The 23,758-nt window shown below is 57.4% G+C and overlaps 1 protein-coding gene across 2 annotated transcripts in view; it reads right to left on the minus strand.

Moving 5' to 3' along the window:
• Window positions 1–249: 249 nt before the first annotated feature.
• Window positions 250–23,758, minus strand: part of LMX1B (LIM homeobox transcription factor 1 beta) — a gene marked incomplete at both ends in the record, with an annotated part of 80,128 nt that continues 56,619 nt past the window's right edge. Inside the window, 6 exons of one of the 2 annotated variants that reach the window (XM_079706101.1) lie at window positions 250–407; window positions 741–884; window positions 2,890–2,956; window positions 3,099–3,176; window positions 3,362–3,543; window positions 5,823–6,055. In XM_079706101.1, coding sequence (XP_079562227.1) covers window positions 250–407; window positions 741–884; window positions 2,890–2,956; window positions 3,099–3,176; window positions 3,362–3,543; window positions 5,823–6,055 — 862 coding nt within the window. Of the gene's footprint in view, window positions 408–719; window positions 885–2,889; window positions 2,957–3,098; window positions 3,177–3,361; window positions 3,544–5,822; window positions 6,056–23,758 lie in introns of both variants that reach the window. The other variant, XM_079706100.1, reaches the window with a different exon arrangement.

Consider the following 23,758-nt stretch of genomic DNA (forward strand, 5'->3'; position numbering starts at 1 on the left):
GAGTGGCTGTCCGAGAGCTCTGGGTCCCTGGGGGTGACAGTCTCTGTGGACAGGACACAGCCCCTGCCCAGGCTGTTCCCGTCTGCCTGTCTGGCTGTGCCCAGTGGGCACTTTAGCCAGGCCCAGTTGGCCGAGGGGAGGGCACCGTATGGCTGTCTGTAGAGTCTGTGCGGGTGGCGGGGCAGCCTCTGCGGCCTGCAGTCCCACCCCAGGGCCCTTGCCCAAGCGTCCGTGCGGCCTGGCTGGCTCTCAGGAGGCGAAGTAGGAACTCTGCATGGAGTAGAGCCTGTCGATGGGGTTCCCCACGCGGGCCTGCAGGGAGCCCACATCCGAGGAGCCGAGGAAGCAGTCGCTGAGGCTGGTTAAGGAGGTATCACTGTCGATGTCGTGGAAGATTGAGTCGTTCCCTGGGGGGCAGAGGCGGTGTCAGCACCGGGGTACAGGCTGGGGCTCCTGGGGGCCCTGTTGGCCCTACAGGCAGTGTGGCTGGAGGTGAGGGAGGGACAGGATGACCTGCCGATGGTGCCCAACCAGAGGGGTTGGGGGCTGTGGGTGAGGTCTCCAGGGCGCCCCCTTCCGGTCAGGAGGAGGCAGGTGGGCTGTGTCGGAAGGGTCTGCCGGGGGGCCTGGGGCGGGAGGTGGCTTTTTCGGCCCCAGGCCTGCCAGGTCGGGCAGGGGGCAGGGGCCGTGCTGGGGCAGCAGGGGGCCGGGCAGCTTACCATAGGGGTTCATGTGGTCACCTGGCATTTGGGGCGGCGTGAGGCCCTGCTGGAAGGGGTCGCTGCTGCCGTAGGGGCTCTGCTCCATGGCCACGATCTGCTGCTGCGGCGGGGCCAGCGGCGTGTAGGAGGCCATCATGCCCTCCATGCGACTCGACAGGACCTCTGGGGACAGAGCACGCCCTCACTGACTGGCCCTGCCTGCCCTGTCCTGGAGACCTCACAGATGTACCCCAGGAGTCCCATGACCTCCCTCACGACCCCCCAGTCCAGGCTGCCCACTGCGGTCTCTCTGACCTCCTCCTTCCCAGCCCTGCCCCTGCTGAGGTTGCCCGTGGCCTTCTAGGGTCACTGAGCCTACATATCTGACCCCCCAGTCCACCAACCTTCCCCAGACACACAGTCCAGCGTCTCTTCCAGAAACAGCCCTCCCTCCCCACCTCCTCCCTTCCTCCTACGGCCCTGCCCTCCGGGAGCTCCCAGCCTGGGGATGACAGAGGCTTCCAGTGTGCAGCCAGTACTGATTCGACAACATCTGGGTGCAGTGAGTGCCCTGCATCTGGGAGCATCAAGGTGGAGCCCGCACCCCGGCCAACAAGGCTCAGGGAAGGAAGGCTTCCTGGAGGAAGGGGCCCACCACCTCCATGCGACTTAAACAACCAGCAGAGGTTCAACCAGCCGAGCAGGGGGCAGGCATGCCAGGCTGAAGGGCAGCAAAGGCAGAGAAGAGAGAAACTGCGCTGTGGGAGCAAAGAGCCCAGTCCATGGGGATGGAGCGTGAGGACCAGAGAAGGTCGTGCCTGGGGAGAGAGATGGTTCCTTGGGGACCCGAGCTGAGTGGGGGCTCCCCTGAGGCTGTAGGAAGCCAGTGGAGGGTCTTAGCTGTGGAGGGACGGTGGAGAAAGGCTGGGAGGGTGGAGGCTGGAGGAGGAGACCATTGGGAGGGGTTGGGGTCCGTATTAACGCAGATGCGGGAAAGACTAAGAGGGGCATGAGGGACATGGGACAAGAAACCACTGCCTGATTTGGTGACTGAGCAGATGCAGTGCGTGTAGGACAGGACGGGGGAGGTGACTCCTGGGTTCCTGGTGTGGGTACTGGGTGGGTGGTAGTGCCATTTGCTGAGACAGGGTAGGGGAGCTGTAGGGGGTGTTTTGTGCATGTGGCAGCAGGGGCAGCGGTATGAAGTGCAGTATGGGCTGTGATGAGCTCGAGGGGACCGTGGAACATTCCTGGGGAGGCTGCATCCAGGGGGCAGCTGGGAACACTGGAGAGTGAGACACAGCTTGGGAGCAGGCTGGGAGACCTGAGGCTGTGGCTGCAGCCCCGGAAGGCTGGGCCATCTCGGGAGAGGGGGCAGAGAGAGAAGACAGGAAGAGCTGGGCTCTGAGGCCACGGCCTTGAAGCCCAAGATCCAGCCTGGGACACTGGTCTGGCCCCAGAGTTCTGAGTAGAAGGGGCTGCCCATCAATCCCTTGGCATCTGCCTCAGAGACCCCAGCTCACCTGGGAGCAGGCAGCTGAGGCCCCTCCGCCAGTTTGGCAGACTCAGGGAGCTCCCAGTGCCCTCCCTTCAAGACCTAGAAGGCTCCATGTCCCCATGGGGCCGGGGAGGCCAGCCCCAGCCCAAGCTGTGGAAACAGCATCTGGGCAAAGCCCAGTCCACCCTGGACCCCTCAACACTTTCAGACTTTCTCTGGAGACTTCTGCTGAATTCTACTGTGGGCAGTAGGGTGTATGGTCATGTTAAAAGCACAGGCTTAGGAGCCCTACACTCCGGGCTGAAGCCTGGCTGTGCCCCTTACTAGCTGAATGATCCCAACAAGTCCCTTAGTCTCCCTGAGCCTCAGTCTCCTCATCTGTGAGATGGGATGTAACGATGCCCTTCCTCTCAGGGATCTGTGAGAATTAAGTGAGACGGAGCGTGCGGAACCGTGAGAACAGTGCCTGGCACACTGCATCACTGTTTGAATATGGAAATTCTGCCACCCCTCTGGGCCGCCCACCCTGCCATCTCCCCTCCTGTGTCCCACGGCCCCCACTGCCTCTCGCCTTTACTGATCTCAGCAGGTTCCAAGGCAGCAGCTCCCTGAGCTCTGATCGCCTTGGCGGGAGGTTTCTTGGGAGTCTAGTTACGGAGACTGAGCCCCAGCCCGGGCCGCCCTGCTCACCTTGGCCCAGCCGCTGGGAGTTCTGCTGCTCCTGTTGCTGCTGGTGCCGCCGTGCCAGCTTCTTCATCTGCAGGAGACACAGTGTGTGCCAGTCTCCGCCTCCAGCCCCCCTTCATTCCCACGCCACCCTCATCAGGCCCCTGGTCTTCTGCCTGCACCCCCTCCCCATCCCACCCCCGTCCAGCGGGGTGGCAGGTGCCTGTACTCACCTTCGCTCTTTGGTTCTGAAACCAGACCTGGACCACACGCACGCTGAGGCCCGTCTCTGCCGCCAGCGTCTCTCGGACCTGCCCATAGAGAAGGAGACAGGTCAGGCCTGGGGGTGGGGGCAGCAGCTGGGAGGCAGCAGGTTTGGGGGGATGGGCGGGGAAGGCGGGGACGCCCAGCGCCCAGCAGGGGCAGAAGGGGTGGTGTCTGGAAAGGCAGCGCGTGCGGGGCTGTCAGCCTCCACCCCACCCCAGGCGCCCCTCACCTTCCGGCAGGGCTTGGAAGAGACCTCGAAGGAGGCCTTGAAGGCCCTTCGCTGCTGCGTCGTGAGGATGGTCCGGGGTCGTTTGGGCCTCCGCGGGTCCTTCCCGTCGTCCCCACTGCCCTTACTCTGGCTGCCCTGTCCCTTGGCCGGCTTCATGTCCCCATCTTCGTCCTCGCTCTTCACTGTGGGGGACACACCCCAGCCTGTCAGCCTCGTATCCTCAGGCAACTTGCTACCTGATGGGATCCCATCACCTCCTGCTAACACCTGCCACGACTCCCCAGTGCCCTCAGGGTAAAGACCGCCCCCTTCCCCCAGCCCACAGGCCCTGCCTATCTAGTCTCTCATCTCCCATCCGGGTCCTGTATGTCCCCTTCCTCAGCACACACTCCTCACTTTCTTATCTTGGACCCCCAGGGAGACCTGAACCAAGGCCCCCAGACCTGCTCTGCTGACAACACACAGGCAGACACACACAGGAAGGCACCCTGGTGAGCAGGCAGAGACACACAAGCACACATGCATTGCACACTCAGATGCGCACACGTTCAGAATGGCAGAGATACAGGCCCACGTGGGGACAGGTATGGGCACTGCAGAAGCACGCAGGTGTACACATGTGGCTGGACACACTGGAGGGAGCACAGGATGCTCACTTGTGGCCGATCTGCTGTCCTCATCAGGCCCATGGCCCGCCTGAGGAGAGATGCTGGCATCTGTGTTCATTCTGGCCCTGGGCTTCCCCTGACCCATCTTGCCTGGGACCCACCTTGTCCTGCTGGCCTCTGGTGCCTGGAAGACCCCAGCCCAGCATGTCAGCCTTTGGGAAAACCAGTTTCCATGGCACTAGCCCAGCACTAGCTGGGCCTCACGGCCCAGAGAGAAGGCTACCAGGAGCCTGCTTCCTTGGAGCTTCCAGGGACTAAGAACTGATGGGCAAAGACACACACTCCAGACGTTCTCACACAGGAGTACCTGTGACCATGACATGTGCAAGCGGACACACACACACGTAGAGGTGCATGCTCACAAGCAGGGACATACAGACATGCACACATCTGAACAGACACACACACCTGCATGCAGAAGCATGTGTATTCACCTGGAGGCACACCCACACCCACTTCCAAGCCCGAGTTGTGGGTCTCAGAGATGCCAGCCCCAGACAGATAGCAGAGCCTCCCTCCCACCCCCCATGCCTTCTGCTGACCCCAAGTCTGAACTGGTCTCCTTTCTCCTAGACCATCTTCCTCTGAGCATGAGCCCCTGTGGAGGGGACCTCCCTCCGAGAACCCCTCCCTAGGCTTGGCGTGAACGTGCCAGTGGCACCTGGCTGGCCTCTTCTCTCCCACAGGAGCCCAGGCAGCCTGGCCGCTGTGGTGCCCTGCCCAGGGATGGACAGAGGTACAGGTGGTGGGAGCTCACACCTCCTCCAAAGGCTCTGGCAGGGACAGCGTTCCTTTGTGTGGGCAGGTCCTGTGACCATGGGCTGCAGGTTCCCCACAAGGCCCGGCGGATCAGGGCGCCTCCTCCCCATGCCCCCTGCTCCAGGCCATCTTCGCCACCCCCAGGAATGGCACGGTGCCAGCCTGCTCCCTGACGTTTCCCCCTTAAGACTTGTTCCCAGCTGGCCCTGCCCCTCCTGCCAGGAGGGCTCCAAATTGGTGAAGTCTTCTGGGGGCTGGAGCAGGGTAGAGGGGAGGCTTCACCCCGGGAAATGGAGTCTCTCCCTCCACCACCGAGGGCCCCAGTCTCCCCATGCAGCGGGGAAAAAGGGAATAGCTTGGGGCTGCTGCTCCCCACTGCTGAAGGCTCTGGGGGGCGATGCAGAAAGGCTGCATCAGATCAGACACACCTGCAGCCTGCAGACCCGGTGCTGGGAGAGACCCCTGGGATGCTGTGCTGTCACGGGGCGGGGCGGGGCACAGCAAGGATAAGAGCGGGGGGAGGGGGGTGGGCCAGAGAGCAGGGGGTGTGCCAGCATGTGTGTGCAAGCTACAGGACATGTAAGCACGTGGATGAACGTGTGCAGCCACATGCATAAGCATTGACTGCGTGAGTGTGCTGGGGCGTGCGTGCACATGTTGTTTACATGGGTGTGGGCTTCTGCATGCTTGGGCATATAAGCACATGTCTACACACGGACACGTGTCTGTGTATTTACACTTCTGGGCATGGGTATCCACACATGCATTTTATGTGCTTGTGTGTGTGCATCTGTGATCACATGCACCTACACCTGTGTGTGATAGTGTCCAGGTACATTCGTGTGCCTGTGGGGCTGTGCACACGTGTCTGTGTGCACCCCACGTGTGCACGTGTGTACTGGACCCATCAGTGCGCGTGCGTATCGGATGTGGGTGCAGTGTCTGTGTACAGTGCAGGTCCTGGGGTCACGAGCGGGCTTCTCCTGCAGGGGCGGCTCTCCCCACCGCCTGCCCCAGCTCCAGGCGCAGCTCACCGGAGTCGGACTCGTCGGGGCTCACGGAGCTGAGCAGGTCCTTCTCCTTCTCGTAGTCACCCTTGCACAGTAGCTGGCCCTCCTTGAGCACAAACTCGTCGCCCTTGCGTAGCTGCCGCTCACACACGCAGCAGCAGAAGCAGCCCAGGTGGTACACGCACTCCAGCGCCCGCATCACAAACTCAGTGGGGGCGATCTTCTCCATGCAGCCGCTGCACTTGGCCGCGAAGAGCCTGCAGGTGCAGAGTGGGTGCATTGGCTGGGCTCAGGGGTCCCTCCCAGAGGCACTGCCCACAAAGCACCTCTTCCTCCCGCCACGCTGACCCTCCAGCCCAAGTGGGAGAGGCCCTCCCTGGGCACAGAGCCAGACAGTGGGAGCCTTACCCCCTTGGCTCACAGGGCCCTGGCGGCCTCACGGTGGGCACTGGGCAACCTGCCCGGAGATGCCTTCTCCTGGGAGCATCAGCTCAGGGTCGTTCCCGCTCATAGACACAGTGGCCACTAGAGGGCAGAGTGCAGGTTCAGCCTCTGCCTTCCCTGGGAGCCAGGTGGGCCCCTGCCCTGAGGGGAAGGCCAAGCAGCCCACAGGTCCCAGCTACCCTTGCTCTAGCACCGGCTCTCCTCCTCTCTGCCCCTGCCTCTCCCCCACATCCAAGCAATCCCCAGCCTTGCCCAACCCATCACCCAGCCTGGGTCCCTCCTCTCCTGCCTGAGGGCTGCCCCAGTGCCCTCCCTCGGTTCCTGGCCTCTCCAACCCCTTCAACTCACCCTCCAGGATGACAGCCAGAAGGATCTGTCTAAAACACACATCTGATCGTGCTGCTTCCCTGCTCCAGACTCTTCCATGGCTCCCTAGTGCCCTCGGAGAACCTTCAAGTTCCTGAGTCTGGCACTCAGGCCCTTCACGGTCCTGCCTCTTCTCTTACCACTCTGCTCCCCGAGGCTTCGGCCCCATGGAACAGCCTGCAGTCTCTCCAGAGCACCATCAGCTTGGCTCTTCAACATGTTCTGGCCCTTGCCTTGGCTACCACCTGCTTATCCCTCATCTTAGCTTAGGAATCTGAGTACGTATGGTGTACCAGCCGTTCTTCTAAGCACTCTGCATGCAGAAATGCATTTCATCCTTGGAACAACCCTATGAGGCAGGAAATATTAATCCCATTTTAGAGATAAGGAAGCTGAGGTGCTGGGAGGCAGAGGTCATGTGCTCAGGGTCACGTGGGTAGTAAATGATGGAGCCGGCTCTGTTTCCGGGCCTGATCCAGTCCCTCCATGACAGGGAGGATCCATCTTCCATCTCCGGAGACAAAGCTGGGGGTGGGGGCGGGGGTCTTCGTGACTCCGGCGAGTGCGCAGAAAGAGTCTGAGCAGCAGGGCCCCGCCTCTGCCTGCACCTACTGACCGCTCCTCCCGGCCCCCGATCCCTGTCACGTGCCCTGCTCTGTGGGAACAACACTTTGATGGAAAAATTTATGAAGAATCAAATTATTGCTGCTGGGAGGGAATTAAAACCATTTTTCATTCCCCACGTCCCCGGGCCACGTCTGCGGGCGCCACCTGGGGAGCACTATGCACATCCCATCCCTCTTTATGGCCCGCCATCACAGGCACAGATTACAGCTGCAATTCTCTACTAATCGGTTCTGGAACAGAAATGGCCATAAATGCAGGGCTCTCGGCCTGCCTCCCTTCCCGAGGCTGCCATCAGCACCGCCCACGGCAAGCTGGTGGGACGCAGTGGGCAGGGCCATTCCAAGCTCTGCCTGCTGCCCTGGCACTGGCCAGGGCACTCAAATTGGGGACACCCCAGCAACCCCTGCCATCCACCTCTAGTCTACCCAGCAGGCTCCTACTCATCCTGCAATGCCCAACTCCAATGCCACCTCCTCTGGGAAGCCTTCTTTGATGCCCCAGTCTGGGGGAGGTGGCATCCTCTATGCTTATCTCAGGCCTCAGTTCCCTCTACTATAAAATGGGGATGTCAACAGGACCTCCCTCAAAGGGCTGTTGTCAGGATTCAATGATACTGAGCATTTAACTCAACGAATGAGTACGACATCAGAGTGATGGCACATGGCCCTGTCAGCTCCCAGTTCTACAGAGGTCCACCTGATCCTCAAGGAGGCCTCAGTGTTTGAAAAGGCCATGAGTGAAGGCTTGCGGGGGGTGGTGCAGAGGCTCAGGCAGACAGGGCCCCACTGGTCCACACATGCCTTCACAACGGTATATGAGATGGATGCAGCTCCAATTTGGCCCTTTGGCTGGAGACCTTTGTTCAGGGTGCAACCCACTCAACTGTCCATGTACCCTAAGCAGAGGCCCTTAGGAACCTGGCTGGCCCTCCAAGTCTGCCAAGGGGCTAGGGGAGGGGCCAGGTTTGCAGAACCTGCTGCTCCGACGTGGAGGACACGTCTGCCTTGCCCCTCTCCTTGCCTTCTTGTCCCTCTCCCCACACTCTACCTCCTGACCTGGCGGCCCCACTAAGGGCTGCAGCCTGGCCTCTGTGGCCCACGGGTGGACAGGCAATGGCTGCATCTCTGTGTCACCATGTCAGGGCCAGGGCCCCAGGCTGGGTTGGCACACCTTGGGCGGTTCCCAGAGAGGAGGCCCTCTTAGTCTGTGGGAGGGGGCAGCAGGGGGGAGGGGTGTGTGACCCGCATTAGCAGGCGCTGCCACCATGCAGGCTTCGTTCAGAACAGCCCCGCTAATGCCTTGGCAGCAGGGGGTCGATTGCTACTTTCTCCAAACTCATCAACACAATCTATTATTAATACTTCTCCAAAGCCTCCGTGCCGCCATTACGCAGGCAGCGTCAGCCACTCGGGGCATCATCTGTTATCTAGATTGCAAAAACTCGGGAAATAAAACAAACTGCACACTTTATAAACAGAATGTGCCATCCGTTTGGTCTCCAAGCATCTCTCCACCCAATAAAACATCAGGGTGGGGGGGATGCATGAAATACTCGCTCCCGATTATGGGGCTGCCTTTGTCTACTGTGCCAGGGTACCAACTGCATGTGTGGGAGGCGCTGGGGTGCCAGCGGGGTGCCCTCCTCTCTGCGAGCCCCCCACTCCCCCCTTCGATCCCTCCCACCATGAAGGATCAGTGGAACCAGCCATTGAGAAGCAGCCCCAGCTACAGGCGGGTGGCACTGGAATCAGATGGACTCGGGTTCAATGCCTGTTTCCACCACTTGCTGGTTTGTGACTGAGCGAGTAATTTCCTCTCTCAAAGCTCACTTATCTGTATAATGGGCTCAGCAACACTGCCTGTTTCTCAGTGTGAAAATGCAGTGAGTTGTCAGGATAAAGCTGTGAGCACAGAGGGAGTGATTGGGGACCGGGGCGGGCCTCTCCGTGAATGCTGCCCAGAAGCTGCAAATACTGACCAGAGATGTAGAGTTGCTCAAGCTGAAAAGCTCCGGGCCACCCGGCCTCCCTTCCCCTCCTGCCCCAGAGATGCTCCAGAGCCTGACGTGAAAGGCCCGGAAAGCATCAAGGGCACTGGATTTGGAGCCCTGGTCCTGCTCTCCATCCTCACCGGCTCTGTGACCCTGGGCACGTCTGAACCTCACTTTCCTCATCTGTAAGATAGGGACAACAGTCCCCACTCCCCAGCTGGCCTGGGGATTCCAGATGGGTGTGCTGCTGCTTCCCACACTTGGGCTGGGAGGCCAGGACGGGGGTCAGGGGACGATGGGGTGCTGTGGGGCAGTTCCGAAGCTCTGGCCCAGGGGGGAGCTCCCTGTGGCTTTCCCTCTAGCTGCCCCGCCCTCTCAGTGCCAATCCCCCTGCCCTGGATCCTTCCCTGGCTCCTTCCCCAACCCAGAAGCTCCAAATCTAGATGGCAGCTTCGTGACCACAACACAGACACACAGGCTTGCTGGCAATCCACACAACCCCCTCCCCATTTTTCATGTAAACCGCCGACCCTTTTCTCTCACGCTGTGCCTACAACCTAGAACGCCATTCTCCCTCTCCCAGCCTCTGCCTGGCAAATATCTGCTTATGAAGGATTTAGCTTGGGCATCCCTTCCTCCAGGAAGCCCCCTTCTCCTCTCCACTCTCAGATACTTCTCCTGAGGACTGCACTTTACGTATTTCCAGGTGCACCTTCCCCATGGTCACCTCTTGTGTCTTCAGTGCTGAGCCTAAGTCCCTGTACACACTCAGGTGAGCAGTGAATGTCGGCTGGATGAATGCTGAACCATCCAATATAGCCCTGTTCAGCCCGTGAGGCAGGGCAAGTCAGTCCCCACCCCCAGGCTGGTCTGTGGGAGCCTCACCCACCTGCCCTGGGGAGACAGGACCACCTGGGAGGGGAGCTGTGTGTGGGGCAGGAGGCTAAAGCAGGCAGCCTGGGGTTCCCTTCTGGCTTCATAACTTTTCCCTGTGTGACTTTGTTCAAGATAGTGAGCCTCCATTTCTTCATCTGTAAAATGAGAATGATGGTACCTACCTGTGGGGCTGTTGGGAGAGCTGAGTGCATGTAAAGCCCTCGGCCCTGTGCTGGCATGAAGGAGGCATCCCACAAGAGCTGGCTTCTGCCTTTCTCTTGTTCCACGTGAGTCCGACATGCTTTCATTGATTATCCTCGCTGGGGTCTCCCAGGGGTCCCTGGGAGCAGCCTTCTTGATGCAGGTCCCAACCATTCCCCCTTCTCATGACCACCCTGGGTTCTGGATCCATCCTTCTAGCTTCTGTCTGGCCTGGGCTGGACAGAGCACTCCTGGCTCAATTCTCTGTCTGTCTCATTAATAACATGGAGCTCAGTTAACATCTAACTGCATCACCCCATTAAGTCCTCACAGAACCCTAAAAGGAAGATGTTTCCATCTCCGTTTCACAGATGAGCACAGGACGATGCAGAGGGCAGGTTCAAGGTCACACGGCAGCATCACCATATACTCCCTCCCTGCTCTGTGCGTCCAAATGTTTCTTTGTTCATCAGTTACCCTGGCCCTTTGCTCTGAGTATCATGCCCACATCTGTCTGCCCTCAAGGCTCTGAACACCCTGAGTTCTTATTACTTGGCATAAGCCCAGCACCCAGTTTCTTCAACCAAACTGAACATCTCCCCCTCCCCCAGGATCATCTGTGATTGCAGATTAAGAAATTCCCTTTTTCGGGATGTCCTTCCCTTAAAGAGTCCCAGGCTACGACAACATGTCTCCATCTCCTTTGAGTTTTTATTGGCTTATTTATTTAATGCTCAATTTATTAAACTCATAAAGCTAATAAACAAAACTCAGAAAGCCAATTTTTTCGGGAGCATTTGAACATGGATTACAAAACTGATTAATTAATTTCTATTAAACCATTGACACCTGCAGTGATACATGCAGTACAGCTGATTCTTTTACCTCTGATAAAACTGGTTTCCTAACATCCCGGGGCCCCTCCAGCCTCTCCTCACGGGTTTTCATCCCCAGATCTTGGAGTCCACACGGCACTCATTAGGCTTGGAATCCTGGCTCTGTCACTTCCTTGCACTGGAACCTTACACAAGTCCCCTCTCCTCTCTGAGCCTCAGTGACCCCATCTGTCCAGTGGGGATGATGGCCTGGGCGCATCCCCCCAGGCTCAACGCGTGGTGGTCATGATCACTGTCATCATCTCTCCAAGACTTCCCAGCACCAGTTCACTATCCTTGCTGAGTAGAAGCTCCTCGGCCTCCTCCTCCTCACTGTACTGCCATTCCCAGACCCCCATCACTGTACTTTACAGTTTATGTAGCCCCTTGCTGGGTTCTCAGTCCAAGAGCTCCCAACAGTTCTAGGATAAGCCCAAAGATCTAATCATGGCATTCAAGGCCCCACTCTACCCGTCACACCGGGCCTGAGATGCTCTGCTACAGCTGCCATGCTTCTCATTGTTCCCTGAACACAGCAAGTCCCTTCCTGCCTCCTTAGCACCTAAAATTCCATCTGACTCTACGACCTATCTTCTCAACCCCTTCCCTTCACTTCTCGTTGAACTCCTCTTCATCCTTCAAGACCCAATTCAAGTGTCACCTCCTCTGTGAAGCCTTCCCTGATACCCACAGATCCAGATACTTGTGTGTCTGAAGCCCCCACTGACTTAGAAATAAGGAACTGGGTCTAATTCAATCCCCTACCCTTTGCTCTGGCATTGAGTTGGTGGTTAGTGACTATTTGTTGAGTGAATGAATAACCTTGGGAGAAATGAAATGGGCAGGCAGGTAGGACAATAGAATATTGGCTAACCTGCTTCTGGGGGGTCTTAGAACACTACCAGCTAACAAGATAAGTGAACTTGCCCTCCCGTGCCCCCTCCACAGCTAAACAACCCGGAGTCCAGTGTCCCAATTTTTTATCAACGAAGTTCTATACATCACTCCTGTTGGGCTGGGAGTCCTGCAGTAACACCCCCAACATCCGCACTGCACTGTCATCCATAGTTCACAGGGAAAGCCCTGGGAGTGCCAAGTTGGTATAAAATGACTTCCCTGACCTTTAAGTGATCGGGCCAGGCCTGGACACCTGACTCAAGGTGGGCCAACTAGACCCTCTGTCCTGTGTCTCTTCCTTCTCCTGCTCATTCAAGGGCCCTTTTAACACCCCCACACACCCCCATCCTCGTCCTCAGAGGTGTGGCTTTCCACATCTCCAACACCAGCTATGTGGCCTTGGGTCATTCACATCCCTTCTTTGAGCCTCAGTTTCCTCTTCTGTAAAATGGGGGTGTTAATCCTTCCCTCACCTGGTGATGTGAGAAGGCCTAGTCCAGAGGGCATCTCGGCAGGTGTGTGCTCCCTCTCGCTCCCCAGTCTAAGTCTCACGTGGTGCCCAGTGCAGGCTCTGGAACCTTCTCTTCTGCACCTCCAATTTCAAGTCTGAAGCCCCCATCACATCGTTGGGTCTGAGTTCTCCCTGTGGTATGAGCTTCTGTGAGACTCTCTCCGAGGGCCACACTGGGGACCAGGGAGATTCTGGTCCTGGTTTCCCTTAGGGCCTCTCCAGGCCCAAGTCCCACAGTTCCTGGAAACACTCCCTCCAAGGGGACCACGAGGCTTGGCACCTGGAACTGAAGGCCCTCTGTCCCCACTGTCCACACCTTCACGGATTCACCCAGCAAACACCCAAGGAGTCTGACTCTGTGCCAGGCTCATGCAAGATGTTTGGGGAACAGAGTCAGATCATATCTCGCCCCATGGGAGCTGGCATAACGTGACATGTGCTTTGATGGGGTACACTCAGCAGGCTGGGGTGGGCATAGAAAGGCATGATAGTCAATCTGGAGGAGAGCTGGGGACTTCCTGGAAAAGGTGACATGACACAGAGTTAAAAGAACTTGGTCCTGGAGGCAGAAAGAATGGTCTGAAGAGTCTCTAGCTCTGCCACTTACCAGCTGCCTGACCTTGGGGCCAGCCAGCCACCTCTACTCTCTGAACCTGTTTTCCAGTCTGAAAACTCGGACCACAATCCCCACCTAACAGGTGATCATGGTCCCATGTTTGCCCTCTCTGTGCCACACCTCCACAGGCTGGCGTGGGAGCCCAGGATGGAATGGCCGCAGAGCACTAGGACAGGCCCCCATATAGTAAGCGCTCAGGAGGTGGCTCGTATTAGTATGGCTCCTGGGACTGTGGCGTCTATGACGATGCTGGCTGAGAGATGAGCTGGAGTTCACAGGAGCCGAGGGGACAGGACTCCAGACACTCTTGGGGGGCCAGCTGCTGCTGCTGGAGGCTGCCTGTCACTTGCAGGAGCTGATGCGGTGAAAGCAGGCAGAGGGAGCTGCCCGGCCGTCTCCCTCCCCGACTCGTTGACATCTCCCCCACGTGCCTGCCGCGTCCTTATCATTCCGCGCGTAGCTGGTTTTTATTTTGAGACAAAAAGGGGCCTGTTGATGGGGATCCAACTCAAACCAGCTGCAAACATCTGCTTTGATGCGGCGGCGGCGGCGGGCCAGGCGGGCGGCGGCGGGAGCCGCAGGCGGGGGCCCCGGTGCGCGCGCGTCAATCACGCGGCTGGAATGCTTGGCGTGGCCGGTCGCTGGGACCGGCGGCCGCCGGCGCGCGGGCCTCTCCGCAACCTAGCCGCGCCGGGGCCGGGCCTGCCGTGAGGGCTGCCCCGGCGCTTCCTGCGGGCGCACAGACCCAGCTGTGCGGGGCCGCTGGCTCCAAGGCCCTTTGATCCCGGCCCGGGGCGCTGTCGGGAGCCCGCAGCCGGGGCTCGAGGTCACGGGCCTGGGGCAGGGAGGGACAAGCCCAGCTGGGAGCCCGGGGTACCATCCAGGGGCCAGCCTGGCCAGGCAGGCACACATTCGGTGATTCCACACACATTTATTTGGCACCTACTACGTACCAGGCACTGTCTGGAGGCTGGGGATAGAGCAGTGAGTCAAATGGACAGTATCTCCCAACCCCACCCCCCCAGCTTCCAATCGAAAGGGTGAGGGACAGGCAACAGATAGACAGATCTCTAGCAGACAGAGTGTAACAAATGGTGACAATGATGAATAATAAAGAGGCAAAGAAGAGCGACGGGGCGGGGCAGGGTGTGCGTGCGTGCGTGCGTGCGTGCGTGCGTGTGTGTGTGACCAGGAGATTTAGAAAGGTCAGAGGCCTTAGTGAGATATCCGGGGAAAAGGGGTTCCCAGCAGAGCGAACAGAAAGCGCAAAGGTCCTGAGGCCCGAGTGTATCTGGGGTGTTGGAGGAAAGACAAGGAGACCCATGTGGCTGGAGCAGATGAGCAACAGGGGAAGGGGCCAGGAGGTGCAGGTAGAAGGGGGGGGCAGGTCACGTGGGGTTTTGGACGGAGGGTTTTGAGCAGAGGCGGGGTGTGATCTGATTTGCATTTTAACCAGGTTCCTCAGGCAGCTGTGTGGGGGCCCAGAGATACTTTGGGAGTTTATCTCAATAATCCAGGCAAAAGATAATGTCGGCTTAGACCAGGGAAGGTGCTGAGAAGTCACCCTACCTGGGACGCATTCTGAAGGTAGACAGGGACACGAGAGGATGTGAGAAAAAGGACAGAGGCACAGTTGAGTCCAAGATTTGGGGGCCTGAACAACTGGAAGGATGGAGTTGCCACTAAATGAAATGGAGACCGAGGCGAGGTGGGGGAGGGGAGAGTCGGGAGTGCAGTTCAGGACATGTTACATCTGAGCTGAATTCTAACAGCCATGTGGATGTGTCCAGAGGGCAGTTGCATGTACGAGTCTGGTGTTCAGAGAGAGGCCCTGGGCTGGAGACACTGGGAGCTGCCAGGATGGAGACATACACGCTCACACACATACACACTCCTACAGAGGGAGTTATACGTGGCTTGGCACCTGATAACTAGTCTCTCACCTTTGGGGCTCTGACCCCTGGGGTTGTAGGGGCAAGGCCCAGACTCTGCCTCAGGAGTTTCTTTTCCATTTGGGGATATTGGGGCTTCTCCGGGGACCAGACCTCTCTTGGTGACATCAGGGAGAGACAATCAATGGTGAAGGGCAGGTGGAAGGTGGAGCATCATGTCCCTCTGATCATCCCCCACCTGCCTCTTCCTGCCCTCCAGCCGGGGCCTACATGCAGCAGAGGTCTGTGTGCTCCAGGCCAGGCCCCAAGCTAAGGGCTTTACCTGTATTATTTCATTAACCCTTGGGTTGACGCTCTTCCCTCTTTTTTCTGCCCTTCCCTGGTGAATTCCATTCATCTGATAATTTATTCACTCATCCATCAACATTCACTGAGCACCTACTATGAGCCAGGCCCTATGCCTTCTCTTCCCACCTGCTCTTCAAACCCCTCTGAGCTGATCCTAGGTTCCCTTCCCCCATTCTCACTGAGTCACCAGCTCCAGGTTGCCAAATCCAGCAGCCATTATTATTATTATTATTTTTTAATTTTCTATGTTTGATTTTATTTTATTATTTTTTAGAAACATCAATTTTTATTATTTTTTAACATCTTTATTGGAGTATAACTGCTTTACAATGGTGTGTTAGTTTCTGCTGTATAACAAAGTGAATCAGCTATACATATACATACATCCCCATATCTCCTCCCTCTTGCATCTCCCTCCTACCCTCCCTATCCCACCCCTCTGGGTGGCCACAAAGCACCGAGTTGATCTCCCTGTGCTATGCAGCTGCTTCCCACTAGCTACCTATTTTACACTTGGTAGTATATATAAGTCCATGCCACTCTCTCACGTCATCCCAGCTTACCCTTCCCCCTCCCCGTGTCCTCAAGTCCATTCTCTATGTCTGCGTTTTTATTCCTGTCCCAGCAGCCATTATTATTGTTATTATTACTTACTAGATTTATTAAGTGTTTCCTACATACCAGGCCCTGTGCCTTATTTGCACACATACTCCTCCCCCATAAGACCCCTTAGAGACAGGCTCTGGCACTCTTTTCCTAAGAGAGGAAAGTGGTGCTTGGAGAGGGTAACACAACCGCTCAGAACTGTCAGAGCTGGGACGGAAGCTGGGACGTCGGGCTCCAGAGCACACCCTCCCAGCCTCGCCTCCTGGCTTCCTGGACCTCCCTGGGCTTGAAGCCCTCTCTTGCCTCAACCTCATCCTCCCTGCCCGCCACGTGGAATGACTCTGCACTTGCTCCGTTCTTTAGCTTAGCGCTGTGGGCCCATGACCTGGGCTGGGCCTGGGGGTGCCGAAGGTACAGATATGAGGGGCTGAAAACACAGGTGCAAGATAAGAAACCCCACACACCACAAGATGTAGAGGCCTTTGGATTTCTCTCCAGGGTCCTGAGTGGCCAGAATAGGCCAGGCCCAAGGCTGCGGCCTAGGAAGGGCTGGGTGATCCAGGACAGGGCCTGAGGAAGTGTAAGGTCAGTGGGGTGGGGGAGGAGGACTGACTTCCTGGAGGAGGGGGCTATAAAGAGTGTAAATAACTGAAAGGGGCAAGTGCTGGCTGGGATGCGAACAGGAGTGTGTCCAGTCCCAGTGTCTGGGCTCTGGGGAGGCAGGGGCAGAGGAGCAGAGAGACCGTTCTGGGAGGGAGGGGTTGGATAAAAGCGAAGCCATGAAGAAAATGGAGGCCATTTTCAGGGTTAGGGAGACAGTGGGTCAGAAAGGTTGGAGCTTAGGTGAGAAAGGAGAAGGGTCAAGCCAGAGGCCTTGAATGTTGGGCTAAAGAAGACAGACAGGTCAGGTTTCTTTTGTTTCCATCTGCTCATCCATCCATCCATCCATCCACACACACACCCAGGCACCGATGCACGCATGTCTCCATCCACCTACCTGCTGGGCTATCCACCCGTCTCCCACCCATCCACCCTTCTCAGCCATCCATCCAACCATCCATACATACCATCCATCCATCCAACGTATACTTAGGCACTTGCTCTGTGCCAAATCCTGTGCCATGATTCCTCCTCTTGAAAGCAGAAACTGCCTTTCAAGGCTTACTGGAAGGCTTGTTGATTCTGTAAGCATTTACCTAACACCCACCATGACCAAGTGCTGTGCTAAGTGACGAGGGATCAATGGGGAACAAGACACAGGGTCACTTCCTCTCAGTGAGCCCCTGGTGTAATGGGGAACAAGATATTCCAGGGGAAAGAGGTCTCAGAAGGAGATATCCAGGGCACCACAGAGCCTAACAGCTGACCTCACTGATGTTTTGGCCCCATCATTCTGACCCCAAGGATTCTGGACTCCCTATACATAGACCACAGCATTTTAATTAGGGTTATAACAACACTGATAAACTCCCTTTGAGCAAGTGTCTTCTGGAACAAACTCCATTAAAGCAATTTAATTTTTTGATCAATTTTCTTTCTAGTGCAGTTAAATAATTTACAACTTTTTCCATTTCCATTTTTATTTTACTAAAATTATTTTCATTGAGATAAACTATTTCCCATGAAAAATTTTTGATAAAAGATTTGCTCCATTGTCAGGTTTGTGCCTGTATTGTATCTTACTGATTATCAGGATTTGACTCTTCGGTTAATTTGTAGCCAGTGACACATTTTACCATGAGCAGTTTCACTGCTGTCAGTTGCATTTTGTACTGCTCAATTTACCAAGTTAAATTTACCCCCAGGCTCAGGTGGTTTTTAATGTTAGCAACAAAATCACCAAAGTTGATGACCACAAATTTTACCAGGCAGCCAATGAAAACATGCTCAGGGTCAAAACCACAGGTCAAGACAGCCTTGTGGTATCTTATGTTGGGTGCGAAATGTCCAGCTTCAGCTGGGACCCCATAGACTGAGTGTGCTCTTTCTTACTCAGTGATCTCTCCCCTGACACCTCCCTCTCCCGCTTATAACCCCCAGGTTCTGGTGGCTGCTTCTCTACACTCTGGTCATGAGCCTGAGTTTGTCAAAACAGCCCTTAAAGCTGGCACCCAGCAGCCCACTGCTCAGCACAGTCCTCCATGGGCAAGAAGATTCGTCTGCTCCCTTATTCCCTACTGTATACTCCTCTTAAAGCAGCCAGAGATAACATTGTTAGCCCAGTCACTGAGGGCTTCACTGCCCAGTCTCACGAGATCCGGACCAACCCCCACCCCCCACCGCCCCCGCCTCCCAGATGCCGCGCGCGCACACACACGGACACACAGACACATACACACACACACCTGTACTCTTGCTGTCCAGTTTCTGAACCGCACACTGGCATACATTCCCACTGTCACACTCACAGGAACCATACCAGCCCTGTGCTCATAGCTTCACAGGCGGGGGCTTCACCAGTGCCTCATGACCCCCCTCGGAGGCAGGAGTCCCTTCCTTACAAGGTCACTCAGCTGGTTTAGTAGAGGGAGGGCCCCATCCCATGCCAGCCTGGCTAGTAAAGCCGCCTCTCTCCTGCCTTCCTGGAGATTAAGAAGCTGCCTGGGGACTGGGGAGCAAATGCCCCAGACCTGCTCTTGGCCAGTGGCCTGTGTCCGGCTGACACTGCAGGGACACAGCCATAGTGCATGGGCAGAACACGTCCCCCAGCTGAGGGGCCTGAGACACGACAACCCGAGAAGTGGGTGCAGGAGCAGAGTGGACTCCAGGCCCGGGGGAGGCCGGGGGGAAATGCTGGAGGAGGAGGCCCTCAGAGGAGTGGGTGGCATTTATTCCCTCCCCGCGGCCCGGGCCCTTGCCAGGGAGTAAAAAGAGGCTCTGGGAGACCGCCTCCCCGGGTCTCTGCGCTCGGGCCCTGCGGGAGGGTCCGGGCCTGGGCCCCGCCGCGCACCGCGCTCCGGCCCCGCAGCCAGGCCGCCCGTTTAGTAGGTAACTGATCGCCCCGTGCCCCGCCCCAGCAGCCCGCAGCCCGCCCGAGCCGCTTAATCACCGCCCGCCCGGCCGCATTAGCATAGTAATGGCCTTTAAATTGAGCCTCTTTGTTTTTTAATTAAGCTCCCAGCAGGTACAGAGAAGAGCGATTATTGAGGAAGCTGCCAGCGCTAATCGCCCGCAGTCATTTGACAATTAAAAAGCGCCCGGCTTTAACCCTTTCCCTGCGCCCACAGCAGTTCCCTCGGCATTTATCCAGCGCCGACTGTGTGCGCGCCTTCCCCGTGGGACCCCCCCGGCCCCGCCCCTAGAACTCGGAGGGACCCCTGCCAAGCCTCGATTTTGCTAAGGAGCAAACTGAGGCGCAGAGAGGGCGGGTAATTTCCCCAAGACACACAGCTCAGCTTGAGCGTGGAGAGCGGGGCTGGCAGACCGGGTGCGAGAGAGAGAAATCCAGCTGCCTGGGTTTTGCGCCTGGCACTGCCCTCTGTTCGGTGCCCGGGCGCCTTGTGAGTCAGGTGGGCAAAATCCTCCTGCTTTAAGGCCCAGGTGGGCACCTACCAACCTCCATGGCAACAGCCCTCTCCTTGGAATGCACAGGACATCCTCTCCCGTTGCTAGTTCACCCATTCCCCAAATACCGATGTGGTGTTTACTGTGTGCAAGGTGCAGTGCTGGGCACTGGCGACAGCTGTGGACAAGGCAGAAGTGGGCTCTGCCCACATGGCCCTACAAGCCGAGAAGGGAGACAAGCGAATAGGAAGATATCGCAATGGTTCATTAGCCAGCCCAAGCTGGGGGGGCGCATCAGAGAAGCCCACTCTCCTGAAGACAGAGGTTTGAGACAGAGAGGAAGGAGAATCAGCCAGGTGAGGATGGCAAGCGATGGACAGTCCAGGCAGCAGAGGAAACAGTGCGTGCAAAGGCCCAGAGACGGGACCAGCATTAACCAGAAATAAAAGCTGCGGAGATGCGTGTGTGGCAGGGGACAAGAGGCGGCTGCAGAGTAGCAGGAACAAGCTGAAGTGCGCAGGGTCTCGCAGACCATCTACTTTTTAAACTGAGGGTGTTTTAAAAATAATTGGACGTATCTTTGAATAGGTAGTGCACTGCATGGTCTAATATTCAAATGTAAAGAAGGCTGTTTGCTGCTCTCTCCTCTACCCTGTCCCTAGTCCGTAGCCATGCAGATCCCCTCCCCAGAGACCAGCCAAGTCTTCCATTCAAGCCGCCTTCCTGAGATAGCCCATACACAAGCCCGAGTAGGTCCATTATTCCCCTCCCTCGACTTTTTTTTTTTTTTTTTTTAATGAGGACTGGTCGGGGGGTTTGTCCAATTTTTCTTTTTTTTTTTTTTTACGCAAACACTACCTTACACACTGTTCTTGTGTCCCGCCCACCCCTCCCCCGCCCTCCTGCATGACTGCTGGAGAGGACTCCCCGTCTTGGCCTGGAGCACCTCCTTATACAGCTGCTCGCTACTCTATTGTATGAACAAACCCTAATTTATTTAACCCGTGCCCTGTTGATGGCCTTGCGGGCCATTTAAAGGATTTTTGTCTTAATCTCAAGAGCCATGGGAAGCCATTGAAATGTTTTAAGTGGGGAGTGGTTGGAGCGATTTACATGTTTAGAAGATCATTTTGGCTGCTGAGTAGGGACCCAGGGTAGGGGGGAGTGCAGAGTGGGAGCAGGGAGATCAGCTAAGAGGATCACTGTCGGTGCCCTGCCAGTGAGAGGTGCGGGGAGTCCCGGCCAGGGGTGCAGGAGTGCGAGAAGGGGGCAGGTTACCGAGAGCGATGTAAGGCGTGAGATGGACTGGGCTCTGGGCTGGGTGGGGGGAGCCCTGGGTGGCTCCCTCGACCTGACCCTGTCCGATGCCTGGTGAATGGAAGAGCCAAGACCGGGATGGGGACAGGTAGTGGTGGACAGGGACGGCGTGGAGACCCCAGGTCCGAAGTTACCCTGGTCTCATTGCACCGACAGCCAGCACAGCGTCTGATTCATCACTGGGTCGGGGATCTCCCCGCTCCGGATCTGAGCCCGGCTCCCCGACAACCAGCCTCAATCCCCATCTCTGCCTGCTCTCCCTTTAGAGGGGCCTGCGGCTGGTGGCCCTGAACCCCTCCTTCATCCACGCCACGCTGAGGCTGTGTTTCTGGAGACAGGGCAGCCCCGAGAAAGCCTGGCAGCTGGCTTTTTAATAAAGGTAGAGGAGGCTCCTTAGAGCATGGATGTGGGGGTGAGGAGAAGGGCTCTGGACAGATTCTGCCCCTGGTCACCACTGGGGAGGGCACACCTCCTCTGCCCCTCGCTCCCTGGCGGGAGTGGGGCGTAGACTCTCCACGCCCTGGAGCCCCCTAACCTTGTCCCTGACAGAGCAAGAGGTGTCCTCCCAGAGAGGAGCTGTGGTAGGGGCAGCCAGGACCACCCTCTGCCCCCTTGAACCCCACGGAAGGAGGCAGGGAGCACTGCAGGCAGCGAGGGGTTAACAGTAGGCCCACCCCCATCTATCAGCCAGCATCTCCCAAACAGACGGACAGACAAGGCAGCTGTCCAAACAGGCCTGTGTACCTGGCCACAGCCGCAGAGAGGACAGGGCAGTGGCTGTTTACTCTGCTTCCCTCCCCCATCACAGTCACACACACACACACACACACACACACACACACACACACACACACACACACACGGCCTTGCAAGGCATTTGCAATCTGCCCTTGGGGATGCGCCCTCCACCCCCTGCCCACCACCCGGGAGAAGATTCCTAAACGTTCAACTCTGAGAAAAGGATGTCCTTGCTCAGGGCTGGGGAGTGGGGGGGAGCTCCAGGAGTTGGTGACTGAAATGGCTGATTGGCCCAGATGGGCCACAGTCACCCGAGGCCCCGCAGAGCTCACTCCCAGGTGCCCACTCTCCGTCCAGGGGACTCCCGGCAATGCTCCCCGATGCCCACTTTCTGCCAAGAGCAGAAGCTGAGTGTCTCAGAATCTGGAGACCTGGTGAAGCTGGTGTGTCTGGGGAATCACCTTCTCAGACCACCTCCTGGGAATATGTCTGCCCAGGGCTCCCAAGGGGGACTCTCCAGGCTTCCTGGGCCCCATTCCAGGCCTGCCCTCTGCCCTGTTCCTCACAGCTCCCAGGCAGCTCCAGTTCAGCGTCCCCACCAACCAGAACGCCTCAGATGCCTCAGGGGAAGCTGACCTCACTGACTGACCTCCAGACTGGTGTCTCCATATCCCTGAGACCACCAACAGCCGCCCTGCACCTCTGCCTGAGCAACGCCTGGGTCCTCCCTCTCCCTCGCCACCTGTACCCACATTTGACTCACCATCAGGCTCCTATGTGGCTCTCGATCTGACCCTCCCGTCTGGTGGTGAGCTGTTTAGGGGACCTGGGTGTGTTAGGTGCCCACAGTGCCCGGCCACCAGCATGCCGCACCCTCCCCCTTCCTCTGCTGGTGGTCCCACTCACTCTCCCAGGTCCCCTCAAATGCCTTTTCCCTTGCGAGGTGCCCCCACAGGGTCAGGCTCTCCCCCTGCCCCAGCACCAAGAGCACTGTGTACTGAGCACCTGCTGCGTGCCTGGCCCTGGGCTGAGCTCATGCATTATCTCTCATTTCCTCCCAACCCTGTAAGGCAGGGGAAATGACCACCCATTTCACAGATGAGTAAACTGAGGCTCAGAGAGGCACTGTGCCTTGTGCCAAGCCTCGCAGCTACAAAGTGTCAGAGCCCCAAATAAGACAGAAGGTCGGTGTATGATTTGGCAAAGAACAAAAAGAGCTGCTTGCTTGGTATGTGAGCAGAGTTCCTGGCACTGTGCCTGGCACAGGCTGGCAGTGGGAAGTGCACAACTCTGACCAAGTCCCTGTTGCAAGGCGCCCCATGGGTCTGTGGACCTCATCACGTCAGGCCATCGCTGGACTCGCAGCTGGCATTGCTGGGGGGGGAGGGGTGTGTGATAAAAACAAACGCTCCCGCTTACCCAGCGCTCTCGGTGTCCTGCTTTATGGAGGCCACCGAGGCTCGGAGAGGGAAGCTCTTGTCTGGCCTCATCTTGCCGAACACGGTGCAACCAGGATTCTGTCTCGGGCTGTGTACACCCCTCCCCACCCCCGGAGGCCAGGCCCTGGATCCCTCCTCGGCACCCCACCCAGTGTGACATCTTTACGGCACATGCTGGGCCTGCGAAGGCCTGGATGGGGTGAGGAGGAGGCAGGACACCTCTCAAGTAACGGATTGTAAATTCCTAGGCCCGGGCTTTCCACCCCTAACAACCTCCTCCCGGGGCTCACAGCGCCTGTCCCTTCGCAGCCAATTTAAATGAGGGGTCCCAGACCCTGGGCGTAAAGCATTCCAGACTCGGGAGAGGGGGCAACTATTGTTTCTCTAAGAAAAAATAAAATAGAATAAAATCAACTGGGTCTCTGCAGCTTCTAATCACTCTCACATGTGCTGCATGGCTCCTGCCGAGGACAGCCCTCTACAGTGTGTGAGTCCCTCGGGGGCACAAACCCTGCTCCTCCCCAGAGCATGTGAGGAAGGCCCCAGATCCCCATTATACAGTGGAAGAAACTGAGGCTGGGGGAGGGAACAGAGAGCGACCGTGCCCTGATCACCCACTCACAAAGCGGACAAGGGGACATCTTGCTTGAGGTCACCAGCCAGCACGTAGACGAGCCAGGACCTCCTCAGGCCGACAGGCCCCATGGGATTTG

This window comes from Hyperoodon ampullatus, assembly GCF_949752795.1.
Source record: "Hyperoodon ampullatus genome assembly, chromosome: 6".
In the NCBI taxonomy this organism is placed as follows: Eukaryota; Metazoa; Chordata; class Mammalia; order Artiodactyla; family Ziphiidae; genus Hyperoodon; species Hyperoodon ampullatus.